This window comes from Zootermopsis nevadensis, unplaced genomic scaffold (assembly GCF_977971745.1).
Source record: "Zootermopsis nevadensis isolate Lab colony 2312 unplaced genomic scaffold, Znev_1.0 Znev_ptg000012l, whole genome shotgun sequence".
NCBI lineage: Eukaryota > Metazoa > Arthropoda > Insecta > Blattodea > Termopsidae > Zootermopsis > Zootermopsis nevadensis.
The window spans coordinates 15643034-15658379 of NW_028259144.1; the positions used below are offsets into that span (position 1 = coordinate 15643034).

Below are 15346 nucleotides of genomic sequence, written 5' to 3' on the forward strand. Positions count from 1 at the left end.
TTAAGAATCACCAATATGAAGATCCTCTTAGACGCGATGGAAGCATGTGGGGACCAATAAGCATGTCGCCAACAATTCCTGCCCGAACGTTAACTGAAAATCTTTGCTGGAAGCTGGATTCACTTTGATATAAAGGTAATTCTTTGAAACTTATTTTTGGCTATTATTTCGAAAAATGAAAACATTTGCGACCCCATGTTCATAGGAATTTTTTTTCTTATTTTTGATCCTGGAACACACACACGAAGTTTGTAAACATACTTCTGACTCAGCCTGTATAGAGAATGTACCAGGATGCTACACTACAGATCTCTTTTAACTGTTAATGTAAAACTTTTTAAAGTAAAGAAAGTTACCAGTATCCTTATCCATTCAACTGGAACTACAATAACAACGTATCACTTCAGGTCTCATGACTTTGCCTGCAATAAAAATGTTTCAGGTTAAATGAAAACTACACACTGAAATCTGTGCAGACTGAAGAATGCTGCATTTTTATTTAAGTCCAGAACATCTCTAATCATGTACAAAATACTCTGAAATTAGTGACTGGACTCATTCATGCAGTCTTTACAATCATTAAAACTTACTAAATTATTATGTACAAAAATATGTCACACTTGGGACAAGTTGGTATAAGCATGTTGAGAAATAAAGTTCATATCACTAACATAAGAACTGAACAATAAAAATATCTATACCATAGAATGTTATATTGCTCTGTCATGGAAGAGTATTCTGAAATACAGTTTGCTCATGTCAAGCAGATTTACAATTTGATCAGGATTTGTTTACTTACATGACACAGATGAAATGTATAAAAGAAATAAAAATTAAGACTGAAATATAACTGTAAAAATATGTTATAAGGAGGTTCACATTCCCATATTTGACATAAATTAACAAAAGATAGAAATAACATTACTGTGAACATTCCCTCCAACAACAAAGTCAACTTCCAGCTAGTCGACAACATTTCTGCCTAAATCTGACATGGAATTGTTTCCTGGAAAAAAAGGTAATGTTAATTTATGTCCCACAGAAGAGAAAACCCAATGTCAGATAGCTACCTGCATTGACACAACCAGCGAAGCATACTGCAGTTAACACAACCAGTCAGCACAACTCCGTTATAGAATTTTTCACTTTTCAAACTTGCATGCATTTGAAACCTGACTAGTTTCTAGTTGTATTATGACAGTGCAAGTAACAATTTGCTTAAAACTAAACCCCACTTTTGTAAGCCTGAATTCAAACAATAATATTTACATCTTCATGTAAGTGGTTACAGGACAACTGTACAACAATCTGATGTGAAACATCACAACAATATTTATCCCGACCCTCTGAAGCATATGCATACATTTAACGTTTAAAGACAGATGAATAAGAAAAATGTGAGGGACATATAATTATTTTAAATGCAAACAAATGAAAGAAACCAGACCACAAATAAATGCATGTCTCACTTGGCAATAACAGAAGGGTGGGGTGAAGTTCAGTCCTGTGGTTTGCACAACATATTGCTTTGACATTCTTCTCCAAGAGTGATTGGCAGTATTTCTGTCTTGAGATTTTCATGTTTCCCTGATTTGCTGGTAATATCTTTTGAATGTATGGACTAAGGACATGAGATTTACAACAGCTGCTGTGAAATAGCACATGAATGATAAATGCATCCATGACAATCACTTATTTCTACCTCCAGACTGCTTGGAACATTAAACACACAAGAATGACACATTTTTAACCAATCAATTATTTAAATTTGGAATCCAGTTTCCATACTGTAGAGGGCGGTCATTAATCTTAAGTAAAGTAATGTAAGGAATAAAATAAAGTAAAGGATGTGTTCATGGTACTACACTGAAGCCAATTGAACTGTAAATTGATTTCAAAGCACAATTTCTGAGGATGTCAAAAGGCAGTCCTTATTAAACTGCTTTGGTGTCTTAGAATGGGGAAAAAGTCAATCTTCCTAGTATATTAACTTTTAATAAACAGATTTCTAGAATGAGGATACCACTAATTACATGATAAAGCTCACCAATAAAAATAATATATTTGTAACCCAACAGGACTCATAATCCACCATGAGAAACCTGAATGACTTCACAAATGCCGTTGTAAATCGTATGCGACCCTGTTAGCCAGCAAACATATACAAATGAAACAATGTAATTTGCTAACATCTGGCACAAGAAGAAAGTTATTTTACCGACAATTAGCATTCGTCATAATTTCAAAATATGTCTTGGATGTAAATCTGGTGAAATGTCAGAAGTAAAAGTCTGACAGGTCATTGTAAACTGATTAAAATAATGTATCAATTCATATGGAGCTGGCAGTGAACACATAGAAAAAAAACAAACACAGAGGAAAATGCCTGAGTAGTTAAGACATGGAAAGGGACAGAACTACTACTACTATGTAGTATGGAGAGGGAAAATATTTGGTGTAATGTTTGGCACTGTAGCTTTGTGTTCTTTCTGAAACCCAACAAACTTTCGAACAGGCTAAAGACCATCTCTTGTGTCTTCCAGAGGATGCTGGCCATCTTTGTTTGCTCGCTGTAACAGACCTTTCTTCTCCTCACTTACGTTTGCTGTTGCACTTCCTGCTGACCCAACACTATACAGCGAGTCATATACTGGGTTTGCAAAGTTTCCACTCTGGAAAAAAGGAAATTCATGTAGCTTACATACTTACTTCATGGCTCTAGTCCTTAAAGGTCCTTGGCCACTTCACATATGCGAGGTTTAAGCTATTTAGACATTTGGTGAAACTCTTTGGACAGGTGATCAGCCTATCACATGACATGACAGCAGACATACAAAAATGCAAACCAACATCTATGCCTTGAGCACGAATTTAAAGTATTCTTTGTTGCATACACATGCCAACAGACAGCCTACCTTGTCTGTGTCAAGAGTGAAGTTCCCATCCATGGCATCAGCATCATCATCTACCTCTTCTCGCAGGTACATAGGATTGCTGATTTCAACATTTTCTTGCATACGAACATGCATGAATGGCTTCCCACTGAAAACAAAAGCAGCACTGTATGAGGACTGTGTGAATAGAGACATAGGATAACTGAACACAAGTTTGAAGATTTCTGTCTTCTGGGTTGTTGCGCCATGTAGTCTGGTCGATGCTAACCAACGTTTCGGAGGTCATACTGCCTCCGTCATCGCCCTGATGACGGAGGCAGTATGACCTCTGAAACGTTGGTAAACATCAACCAGACTACACAGCGCAACAACCCAGAAGACAGAAATCTTCATACTCACAACTGTGAAAACCTCAAATCTTACATGAACACAAGTAACTACTTCTGTCTTGGGAAACAAACTGCAGAAAGCACATTATACATATTGTAACATAATGTTCACATGATTCAGTGAAAGTCTACAGACATAGGCTATAATGAAAAGTCTAACACAGTGAACAACACAGAACACACAATAGACTTAGTAATATCAAATATAGGCCAATTTTTGTTACATTTTTTTTAAGTTTCTGAGGTTGAAACCACACAGACCATGAGAAATTGTAAAATCCCCAGGAAATGTATTTGCGAAGTTGATTCATTCACTGCCTTCTTGTTTTCAAAGCACTAAAAGCTGAAAAACTGCACCTGTTAGCTTTGCCATGTATGTCCACCTGTCTGCACATAACTAGAGAATCACAGAAAGAATTTTCATGAAATTTGGAGAGTTGTATTGAAGTTTGTTGACAAGTTCCAATTTTTATTAAACTCTGACAACAGGCACTTTACATGAAAATATACATGTGTTTTTGCATGGGGAAGTGACTGGGTGGGGAATGCCAAACCAGCTCTGCAAAGGACAAATTCTGGCAACCATGCCAGAATTGTTAAACTGTCTGTAAATTTCCAAACCTATTGACCAGAAATGCCTATTACAATTTTAAGATAACTACACACAAAAAATAAATAAAAGAATTAATGTGAAAGACAATATGAAGGAACATGGTTACAAAATCAAAAGTTCAGAATACCTTCTCCTGCGCCGCATCATGTAGTAAGCCAGCAAGAGGAAACCCACAAGCACCAGCAGGAAAGCAACTGCAATGATCACCACCATGATGACAGAACTACTATTTCCATCTGATTCGTGGGCCACGGGAGACTGACAGCGGTCACCCGTGTTCGTGGTCAGGCATCTGGTAACACACCAACATACAAAAACTACATTTCCCAAGGTATTAATCATTTCTTTGTATCATGATTCCCCACATAAAACCATTTTATATACTTATAAGCATTCTATCTTCATGTATTATGTTAAAAGATACTAATATCATAATAGCACATTGGTTTTTGCTATTCTGATTGTGACTGTCAATGAGTTATACTATACAAAAACAATTCACAATGACTTCAACATTATTTCCTCATGAGACTTTAAATGAGTCCCATTATTCATGTGAAAAAGTTTCCTTGAAGGAAACAACACATTGAACTTATTAATTATAAATTTCTGAGGATGGCTTATTTCCATGTTTCATACTTTCAAAAAAAAAACAAGAAATTTGTGGTCTTGTTTGACAGTCAAGTGGGAGAAAATCTTCTTAGCAGTTCATTCAGGATGACTGTTAACAGACCCAGACACCTTTGACTCAAGCAATTTTTTTAATACTTCTTCCATTTCCATGACAACTTTTCTGAATAGAAGGCAGTGCTGAATAAGGTGGGAGACTGTGAACTGATTTAACTGGCTTAGGACAGGTAGCAGTGACGGGATCTTCTGAACATGGTAATTCAACAGCAAGTTCCATAAGCGGCAGAAAGATTAACTAGTGAAGTGACTGTTAGTACCTCAAGAAGGACTTCGCTCCATGCTCCATGTAGTTAGTTACTGGGCTTACAAGCATGTTAACAATTGCTGTTATTGTTTACAGGTTTTATAACTTCAGCAGTTATATGCACATATAAGTACTAGAATATTCTCTAGAGAGTATACAAAACAGGAAGTTTAAGTAAGACTTACTTTCAAAGGGTAGAGGAGGGCATAAGAAAATGAACAATGCAAATTATGGAAAACAAGCATAGTTTTTCAAATACAGATAGTCCAATATATGATAATTTAGAACTGCCCAGAATATCTGTGCTCTACTACCTCAATAAATAATTTTTACACTCTTAGTAACTGGTTGTCTTCAAACATGATGTGATTTGCTGTGCAGCCAGTATGTGATCATGAAATATGCTCTCTTTTATAAGTCTTTAATGGTAAGCATCTGGCAGCATCAGAAGTGGAGAGTATAAAAGACTGGGATATTTGATATTGTAGCGTGGGTCGGTATACAACCTTGATTTCTTGCGGGGTCTACTACCTCAAATCCAATCTCAGTTGTAAACTTGGTTGGATTGTAAGAGACCACAAAGTCTTCCAACAATAATGAATTTAATCAACTAAAACGTCTTTACAGCACAAAATAATCTCGTCTACAACACACTTCTCCTACAAGCGATTCACACTTCAGCTCTCTTCGCAGTATTTCTTCCACACTCTCACCTACTACACTACTCTCAAAGCCAACCAACCAACCAAAGAAGCTAACTGAGGGCGGAGGCCTGCGCAAGCGCAAGCATCGTCCCTACCTAGGTGAAACAATGTAGACACAACAATGCTAAACGCAACAATGTAGACACAACAATGCTAAACGCAACAATGTCAATAATAATACAACAATGCATGAATACAACAATGTCATTAAACAGTTCAACAATGCCAACCCCAACACATCACAATATGTTTAGAAGGTAGCACATTTGAGAATATCAGCTGCAACATGTCCTGGCTATAGAAACCATAATATCATCTTCCTGAAATCACTGTGTTCTAGGACACAAGATTCTTGTACAACAGAATTACTTGGGGTGCTAAAAATCCTTATCACAGCTTGATCTTGAATGTATTCTAAATTCTTCTACACTGCTGAGTAGAATTTGTTATTGGTGAAATCTGTAATGCAATTACTACATCTGTCTGTCTTAATTTCTTTTATTAGAGGAAGGGAAAAACTAGATTTGTCCTTATCATGAAATATTTTTCAGTTGATATTAATCTTCATAATAGCACAAATGACAGTTCTAGTTTGAAACATAAAAAGTTTGACTGTGTTAGTTGTCCTGATATAACTGTAATATTATTGAATGAAGTTTAATCATCCTTTAAAGACCTAGCTTCATGCCATACATATCAAGGACCATTCAACAAGACAAAACTGATATGAAAGTGCACATACACACACCTAATCACAAATGTGACTTTGAACTGTTAAATTTCACATACTGACATAACAGTTGCCATCTTCAGTTAGATGACGCTGAGACAAAGCTTAAACCAAAGTACCATGTTTACACAATGCTGTGCCCCATTGGACATATTAACCCATTCCCTGATTTTTTTCTGAAAATTTTATAAAAAGCACAATTCTTTTTTAAATTTCACATTTGGAATATACCCACAAAATATTAAAGACATGTTGTGATGAAAAATATTTAATCACACTATATAATTGTAATGATTATTATCCAGAGTTATTTCATGCCAGCTTCCATTGTTTGTAAAAAATCAACTTGTTCTCAATCACAGCACACACAAATGACACTGCAGCTAATGCAAGAACTTGTGTTACAGAAGCGTAAAAGTCCTAATGTGCCCTAGCATAAAAATATATAAATGCATGTGGCTTATTAAAGTACAGCAGTCCAGCATTTACTAACATCTAGAGTCTGCTGTACATATTTTCTTCATAACCTGAATCAACTCAGATTACTAATAATGGGATGGAAGAAAAAAAATATTGTTCTGAATTAACTCGGGTATTTTTTCTCCCCATAAATCATCAGCCCAAAATATGTCAAGATACTCAGGGAAGTGGTTAAGTTTTTAAAAGCTTTGGTATGGTAAGGTAACTTGATTTCACAAAAACATAAGCCTTAATTATTTTACAATGTCACAATGTTCAGTACCACCAAATGAACTTACATGCAACTAGGTTTCAAGCTGGGGTCTGGTGATTCCTGACATGTTCCACCATTGAAGCAGTAGGCTTTGCAGGCTGATGGTAACTTCTCCTCACACCGAGGCCCAGTCCAGCCAGGATAGCAACTACATACAGGATTTGATAACTTCAAACCCTGTTTGATGTATGAACATCTCCCATTTTGATTACAGTAACCATGGCATGGATTTTGCCGCCCGTTGTAAATGGAACAGTCCCATCCCCCATAGTCGTCTGTACACCTGGAACAAAATACATTTTCACTGAGGTAAATGTTGGATAACTGAGGCTGGAACGTGTTAATATGTGATTCAACTCCCTAATTGTTCCTAGATGACACAATAGAAAGCAGAAATTATCATACTCATGAAAATAATCACACAAGACTGTCTGCCTAGAACATATACCCAAGACTACTGATTCTCCATGGACTTCATCATCTAGTCCAAAACAATTTTATCTTAATACATACATCAAAGATTGTCTCTCTCACAGATTTTTGTTGTCTGCCATTGCTGCGACCAACACATCTACTCTGAGACCAGCTAAGTCCTAGTTCACAGATGAGGCCCTAACTTAGGACCAAGGATATGATAATGTACCGCTTGGTCAGTGCTAACATACACTTCATAAAGTTATGATAGACGAGCATGAAGAAATAATGAAATGATGATTAGCAGGGAAAAGCCAAAGAACTTGGAGAAAAATTTGCTCCAGTGCCACTTTGCATATCATGAATCTCACTTGAAGTCACCCAGTACTGAACACTAGTCTCTGCAGTGAGAAGCCAGCATTTGCCACCTGAGCTATGACGGCCAGTAAATAAGAGAAATGTATTTAGTACCTGAATTAATGATAATTCAGTTTGTTCCAGCAGTGCAATAACATTCAGGTATCATAGTTAAAGTGCTTTTTTGTTTTTATACAATAAAATTGCTATGAAGTTTGTTATCAGATATGCTTGCCAATGCAAATACATATTCACAACACATAAAATTAGTACAGTCAGCATACATTATTTTAATAGAAATGCAGCTGAGATACAGACATTCATTAACATGAATTGTCAAGGTAGCAAAGAATTTAAAGTTTGAAGAGATCACACATCCTTTTGATTTTAGATCCTGAATTTAATATGAATAACTGTTCATTTCTGGCAGTGCATTAAACAAATCTGGGCAAAGAATGGGTACATTTCTAACACTTCTACAGCATTATTTGAATAAAGCATACTGCAAAATATGGGTAAGTGGATTTGGTAAGTTGCTGGCAGATATGAATTTTGTTTATGGAGTACTACACATAACAGCACAAGAACATTCCATCACAATAAAAATATTCACATTTCAGATTATAATTTATCAACAATGCAATGTTTGGTCTAAATGAGCTGTCAATAAGACTCAATAATGAACAGTTACATCCAATAACTGAACAACTGCTATGAAATAAGCACTGAAAGTCACAAAAGGACATATTTTCAGGAATAATTCGGGCAATAATTTGGTCATACACAAGTTTTATTACATTTGTAGTACATCTCTTCTGGAAGAAACAGGAATTTTCAAAGAACATTAGTAGTGTATTTATGACCCATAAGTTTATCTGTGGTTTACTATTTTGGTAAAAGATTCTGTCAGTACATTTTGCAACAAACAGGTACAACAGCCAAAACAAGTCAGGGAAACAATGTAAGTCAACTCACTTGCAGTAGGACTGATGTGGCATTCGGATGCATGTGCCGCCATTCTGACATTGCCCAGGAAAGCAGGAACTCTGGCACTCAATAGGACGTTGAGATGGACACTTGCAATCTGCATGACTTGAATTCAGACATGGGGTGCAAGAGCACAAGTCCACCTCACATCGGCGTCCAGTGAATAGGGGTGGGCAGTTACAGACTAGATCCTTAGCTCCAGGTGTACATGTTCCTGAAATGGTAATGTTATGGAGAAAATGTATCAGAACAAAGGTGGTTGCAGAAGTAGGTTCTCAGGAACTGGTTCAAATGCATAACCACTTCTAAGCTAAAGGAACTGTGCCTTAAGCGATACAATTTAGAAGTACTAAGGTGAGCATTTTAATGTATGTTCACTGACTTCCATTATTTATGAATGGAATTATTAATGCCAGAAGTTATTTTTAAGAAAAAAAGTTCAGACATGGCAAAATTAATTCTTTGTCACAGTTATAACCACGTGGGCATTTTTCAACATGGTAGTTAAGAATACCATGTTGAAAGTAAAAATGTGATATGCAGCACAGTGAAGTCCAAATGTTCATATCGAAATCCAAAATTTCAATCAACCCTGTTATGTTTTAATGTACTGCTGTTGGTAGTAAGAGGAATCTAGTTTTTCAGCAGAAAGGAAAGGTATCTATACTATTACATATACATTATAAGTGCACACAAAAACTCGCCAATTTTTACTGTGGCCCGTGTTGTAGCACTGATATGTGCCCACAAGTGGATGAATACAGACAGAAGGTAGGTAGTTGCTGGTTCATTGTTACTAGAGCAGTAGGGGAATGGATAAGGAGGGGAAAGTGGGAGGCAGTAAGAGAAGGGAGAGGTTAAAGTATCATCCATAATTATTAAGATCTCCAAAATGAGATTTACAGTATCAATACACATTTCCTTAATTTGAATACCTTGTGTTATATGCATAACATCTTTCAAAAGTATTAACATAGCTGCCCTTTCAACAACATGTAATAATGTTTTGTGGTTATCTTAAATTTTACCACAGAAATGGCCATTTCCAATATATGATGTATGTAGCACAAGATGGTTCTACTGGGCCTAAAGGCCCTAATATATTCCTAATGTCTCATCAGGGCGATGAATATTCATCGCCTGATGACGGAGGCAGTATGACCTCTACAACGTTGGTTAACATCGACCAGACTACACAGCGCAACAACCCAGAAGACAGAAATCTTCATACTCATCGCCCTGATGACGGAGGCAGTATGACCTCTGAAACGTTGGTTAACATCGACCAGACTACACAGCGCAACAACCCAGAAGACAGAAATCTTCATATTCATCGCCCTGATGACGGAGGCAGTATGACCTCTGAAATGTTGGTTAGCATCAACCAGACTACACAGTGCAACAACCCAGAAGACAGATATCTTCATACTCACCGCTGTGAAAACCTCAAATCTTACATACTGCATACAACCAATATCTAAAGACAAGAAACTTAAGGAGTCCAATACTATCAACACAGTTCCACTGAATAATAATTGCCTGGCTTTCTAATGTGTATTAGGACATAAGGAACGTACCTCCATTTTGGCAGTGGCCCACACAACTGTCATGTTCACATCTTTTACCAGCATAGCTAGCGGGGCACTTACAAACAGGTCCTTCTCCAGTTAAGCTGCATGTACCCTGGAAATAACACACAATGTACCCATTTAGAACGGGTTAATTTAGTATGATACAATTGATTTGAATGTTCATTTGATTTTTATTGCATAAGTTCATAATTCTTTATACAAATTTCTTTCTTTCACTCCCCCCCCATGCCGCGGAGGCCTTCAGCCGAAACGGCCCCTCCCTCTCTGGGTTCAAACCCCAGAGATCCAACCAACTAAATTCTTTTGGACTACTTGCCTGACGGGATAACCTCCCATCAGCAGCAACAGATCCCAGTTTGAATGGTCGAGGCTCCCGCCACGACGTACCCTGTTAGCGTCAGCAAAATTTCCGTTTTTTATATTAAGACCGTCTACCATTTCCAGCAATGCGCCTTGTGCACAGGAATGGTTTCACCTAGGTAGGGACGATGCTTGCGCTTGCGCAGAACTCCGCCCTCAGTTAGCTTTTTGGTTGGTTGGTTGGTTGGTTGCTTTGGAAAGAGAGTGTGGAAGGAGAGTGTGGAAAGAGTGTGTGGAAGGAGACCTGAGCTGTGAGTCAGATGTAGTTGCAAGTGAGATGCTGTTGCGGACAGCGGTGGCAAGCGATAAGTGATGAGTGTGGAAAGAACAGAGCTGTGAATCGGGAGTAAGAGAAGTGTGTGGTAGAGCGAAGTGATTGGAGTCAACGAGAGGTCTAGTGTGGCGCTGAGAAAGGACAGGTCGGCTGCATGTGAGAGCACCGGGTTCGTGGACCGTGGCGGCTGAGGAGCCAGCGTGTGTCCAGTGGGGTGCTACGGGCCGATGTGTTGGCGAATGTGAAGAGCGCCGAGCTTGGGGGACCAGATAGACTCGAAGGACAGAGCGAGAGTGTGTGTGTGCTCGTCGAGGGCAGAGAACAGAGACTCAGATTGTGTTGTTGTGGTAGAGAGTTGACTGTATGTGCAGACCTCAGTAACTGATTTAATTTAACATGAATAAATCAGGGTTGACAATTAAGGTCGCAATACCGCCCCACGTTACAATATCATCCCAAGTGCAGCACTGTCCTGTCCTCCTATTCCTGGTAAGTAATATTATGGTCAGTAACATAAAATACTGGGTCTCATAAGCAAAATTTCCAACAATCAATAGTCTCAAAATACAAGACTCAAGCCAAAATAAACCATACATCTATTCAATTAAATATTCATATATCCCTACATGTTTCACCAAACTTCTGCCACCTTCTAAGGTGTCTCACTGCACAAATTATGAAATATATTAATGTTCAGTTACCTTAAAGTTCTTGTACCTTTAAAACACATAAAAAATTTCTGCAAATGCACACATATCATATACTCATTAATGTAGCATAAGTTATTATGAGAAAAGTCAAAACAAGAATTGCTTGATATTCTTACTGTCACACAGTAGTCTTCACAGTCAGATCTTTCACAGCGCAAGCCACTGTACCCACTGGGGCAATTACATTGTTCGACGCCATTAGTGCGGTTACAGATTCCTCCGTTCTGACATATGAAGCTGACACAATTCTCACAGCGACTCCCTGCAATATTCAAGTAAATTATTTCAAGGATTATATTACACATTTTTCTTTAGTGTTCTTCCATGAACATTTTAAACCAAAAATATATTTGATGCAAATTCAGTGAATATAGTATCTGAAAATGATCTAAGTTAAATACCACTAATAACAAAGCACAGTCCTAAATCACTTCTAGACGGTGGTCTTCAAAACCCATCTGCACAAGATTCATCTTAATGTTAACCTCAACTCTATACAATAAAAACTGAGCGTGTTTCAAGTACTTTGACTTATATGAGAAAATGTGCAATGCTGTTGTGATGACAAAGAAATTCAATTTAGTTCTGAAATACTTGAGAAAGTAAACTTGCTAAAATAAGAATGATAATCAACTTGCAGGCTCCAACATTCTGAGTATCAAGTAAAATTATCTGTGGTGGACTGAGTTGGTCCTGAATCCAAGACCTGCTCCGAAGGCTCAGCACCTGACTCTAATACCAATGAAAGGCTGATATAAGCGCAGCACGAAAAACACGAGCCTCACGTACATGTCTGTAGCAGTACAAGCAATTTCACACTGAAAGATACCAGGTTTCTACTTACAAGGATACATACCGAAATACAAAGCTCACACAACTACACTGAGCTTTGAAGTGTGGTACATGATTTGAATCCCACATGGGGAGCAAATGTTAGACTTGTCTTACAGAGGTCCAGCCATATATGACTGTGCTGTCTCACTTCTCTGTTTGGGTAACAAGTGATTAAAACATAGTGGTTATTTCTATATCAAGAAAGACTGCCTTCATTTAGTTATGTAGCTATGGATCACAATTTGCAATCAGCAGATACATACAAGGTCTACATAAAACTGTAAATAGAACATTTAAATGCCTGATGCATCATCTACAGGATTAAGAAAACTGAGAACTTGGTTAGGAATAATTATTTAACATACCTGTAAAACCTGGGAGGCAATTACACTGTGCCAAACCTGGGCGAGGTCTGTAGCAGGTACCATTGTTGAGGCATCGATTCTCACATATGAGAACTGGGAACTCACAGCGCTCCCCAGTCCACTGAGGAGGGCAGTTACACTGCAACAGGTGACAGGATAGTAACAGTTTCATAATTATTGTTTATTTATTATTTATTGCTAGAACTAAATGTCCCCTGACGTGTGCGCCAAATGAAACTACTGCAGAGATCAAATGCTTATTTTCATTTATGTATCCATGACTTATTTAATAATGTTGTCAGCGGCTCAGACTATACCGTGTAAAATGATAGGGTGATTAATGAAAGTAGTCACTTAATTTAAGGTATTATCACAGAATTTGCTTGGAAGGACTGAGGAAAACCAGAGGTAACCTCAGTCATGATAGTATCTGGGCTCAAATTTGAACCTGGGACCTCCTGAATATGAAGGAGGAGAGCTAACCACTTGACCACAATGTTCAGTACTTCTGTTCATAAGCACAGACCAAGACAAATAATACTGTGCTGATTTGTTCAAAACTGGAAAGTAGCTGGATAAACCCTGAATGGAAAACAGAAAGAAGAGACCAAAAAACATAGCATGAAAACTATCAGTGAAGCAAGAGGAGAAATAGCTTGTATGGTGTATACAACATTAAAATCAGAAGTGGGTGGTTTCAGTTTAAATATTACAATACAAGGAAAATTACCCAGAGAGAAACAAGGTGTGATGATGTGATACAGATTCATCTGGCAAAGGACATGAATCATAGGCTCTTGTAACACTGTAATGCATTTTCAGCTTCCATAAGATATGGAGTAAGTTAATTATTATACAGTTATACAGTAACAAAAGTTTCACAAAAACTAACTACTTTTGTCTGAAAAGTGGCCACACCAATGAGGCAATGTCAGAATCCATGCCTCATGAATCACATGTATCATGCAATAGTAAGATATAAATTCAGTTCAACTGAAGCAGATTCTTACTCCTTTGTAAAACAAACACTTGGAAAATTGAGAAAAAATGAGAGACAGTCAGAACTGGCTCAAGATTGTCTCTAACAGCTGGTCTTGATAACATTCTTTTAATATAAAATCAGGTACTTGGTATTCAAGAAGCTGTAATTTATTGTACTGATCAGAAAAATAAGGGATTATGATGCACACTTTTTACATAGTATTCAATTAAATACAGAATAAATTAAAAACACTTTTCAAATAAATTTAAAACCTTAAAAAGAAACAATCTTCTTCTGTATCTAGTGTCTGTGCAGTAAGCCATCGATTACAGTGTACCAATTCAGGCTAAAATGAAATTTATTCAAAAACACACTTGTACAGAAGAACTCTCACACTTCACTTCTAGGAAATCAAATGGTTTGGAACATGAACTATGAGAATGAACAGACAAGAGCATCCTACATGTTTGATTATGTTATAAAGCTCAAGTGTAAATAGAGAGGATGTGTGTAAATTACCTTAAGTGGAGGTGAAGAGTCACTTGAAAAAGTGGCCAGAAGGTCTGCAAAGCACAGACCTTTGTTTTTACAATACTGTGAACAGCGGTAGTGCTGACACCTGTCACCACTGTACAATGACAGACATTTACATGTAGGAACATCGTTCACAATCTGACACATTCCTTTATGACAGTCTAAGTCACACACCTTCGGAGGTCTCACAGTTGGTATGCACACAACCTGACAACAGGGAAATCACATACAAATTACAGTATACATATGGTACTAAAATATATTTTACATTTTAACCTTGTTACAATCTCAGTAAAGGGCAAATTGAAAGTAGAATCTCAGCAGTAAATCTGGTGTTATATGACTGAATTCATTAACTCTGACTCCAAGTTTTCACATTAGTTAAGTGTGTAATCCTACAGGATTGACACATTTTCAGTTTCCTCTTGCTGTAACCAATAACAATGCCCTGTGCATATTGTTTCAATTTCCAGGTGCTATTCCATTTTAAGTACCACTAATAACACAACAATAAACTGATAACTGTATGCTGTATTACTGAACATTACATTTTGAAACTGTAAATTTCATGAAAATTTAATAAGTAGCAATATAATTCTGAAAATTTAGTACACAGTTTTAAACAAAAATTTAATGAAAATTCAAAGATAAGTGTTAACTCCATTAATTGCAATAACAGTTTCGTAATATTTTCATATAATACAAAATTAATACCATTTTCTGGTGATTAAAAGTCCTATAATAACAATTTAATGAAACAAAATTCAGCAAAATTCTGATTCTATACACCATCAAAATCAGAAAACATCATTCTCACTGCTGTGAAAACCTTGCATCTCACATGGCATTTTATGTTTAAAACATAATAAAATATTCTCTATATATTATTGTAACTGTCATTTAATTCTATTAATACTGAACAAACTATATATCTTGAGCA

General features: G+C 36.9%; 1 protein-coding gene across 6 annotated transcripts in view; it reads right to left on the reverse strand.

Moving 5' to 3' along the window:
* Nucleotides 1-462: 462 nt before the first annotated feature.
* LRP1 (LDL receptor protein 1) overlaps nucleotides 463-15346 on the reverse strand; it is a 156268-nt gene continuing 141384 nt past the window's right edge. For all 6 annotated transcript variants that reach the window (XM_087348131.1, XM_087348128.1, XM_087348130.1 and 3 more), the window contains 9 exons: nucleotides 14392-14613; nucleotides 12891-13029; nucleotides 11808-11953; nucleotides 10333-10438; nucleotides 8744-8969; nucleotides 7023-7280; nucleotides 4024-4188; nucleotides 2916-3042; nucleotides 463-2672 (listed from right to left, as the gene is read on the reverse strand). In XM_087348131.1, coding sequence (XP_087204257.1) covers nucleotides 2517-2672; nucleotides 2916-3042; nucleotides 4024-4188; nucleotides 7023-7280; nucleotides 8744-8969; nucleotides 10333-10438; nucleotides 11808-11953; nucleotides 12891-13029; nucleotides 14392-14613 — 1545 coding nt within the window. In that variant the 3' untranslated portion in view covers nucleotides 463-2516. The remainder of the gene's footprint in view (nucleotides 2673-2915; nucleotides 3043-4023; nucleotides 4189-7022; nucleotides 7281-8743; nucleotides 8970-10332; nucleotides 10439-11807; nucleotides 11954-12890; nucleotides 13030-14391; nucleotides 14614-15346) is intronic.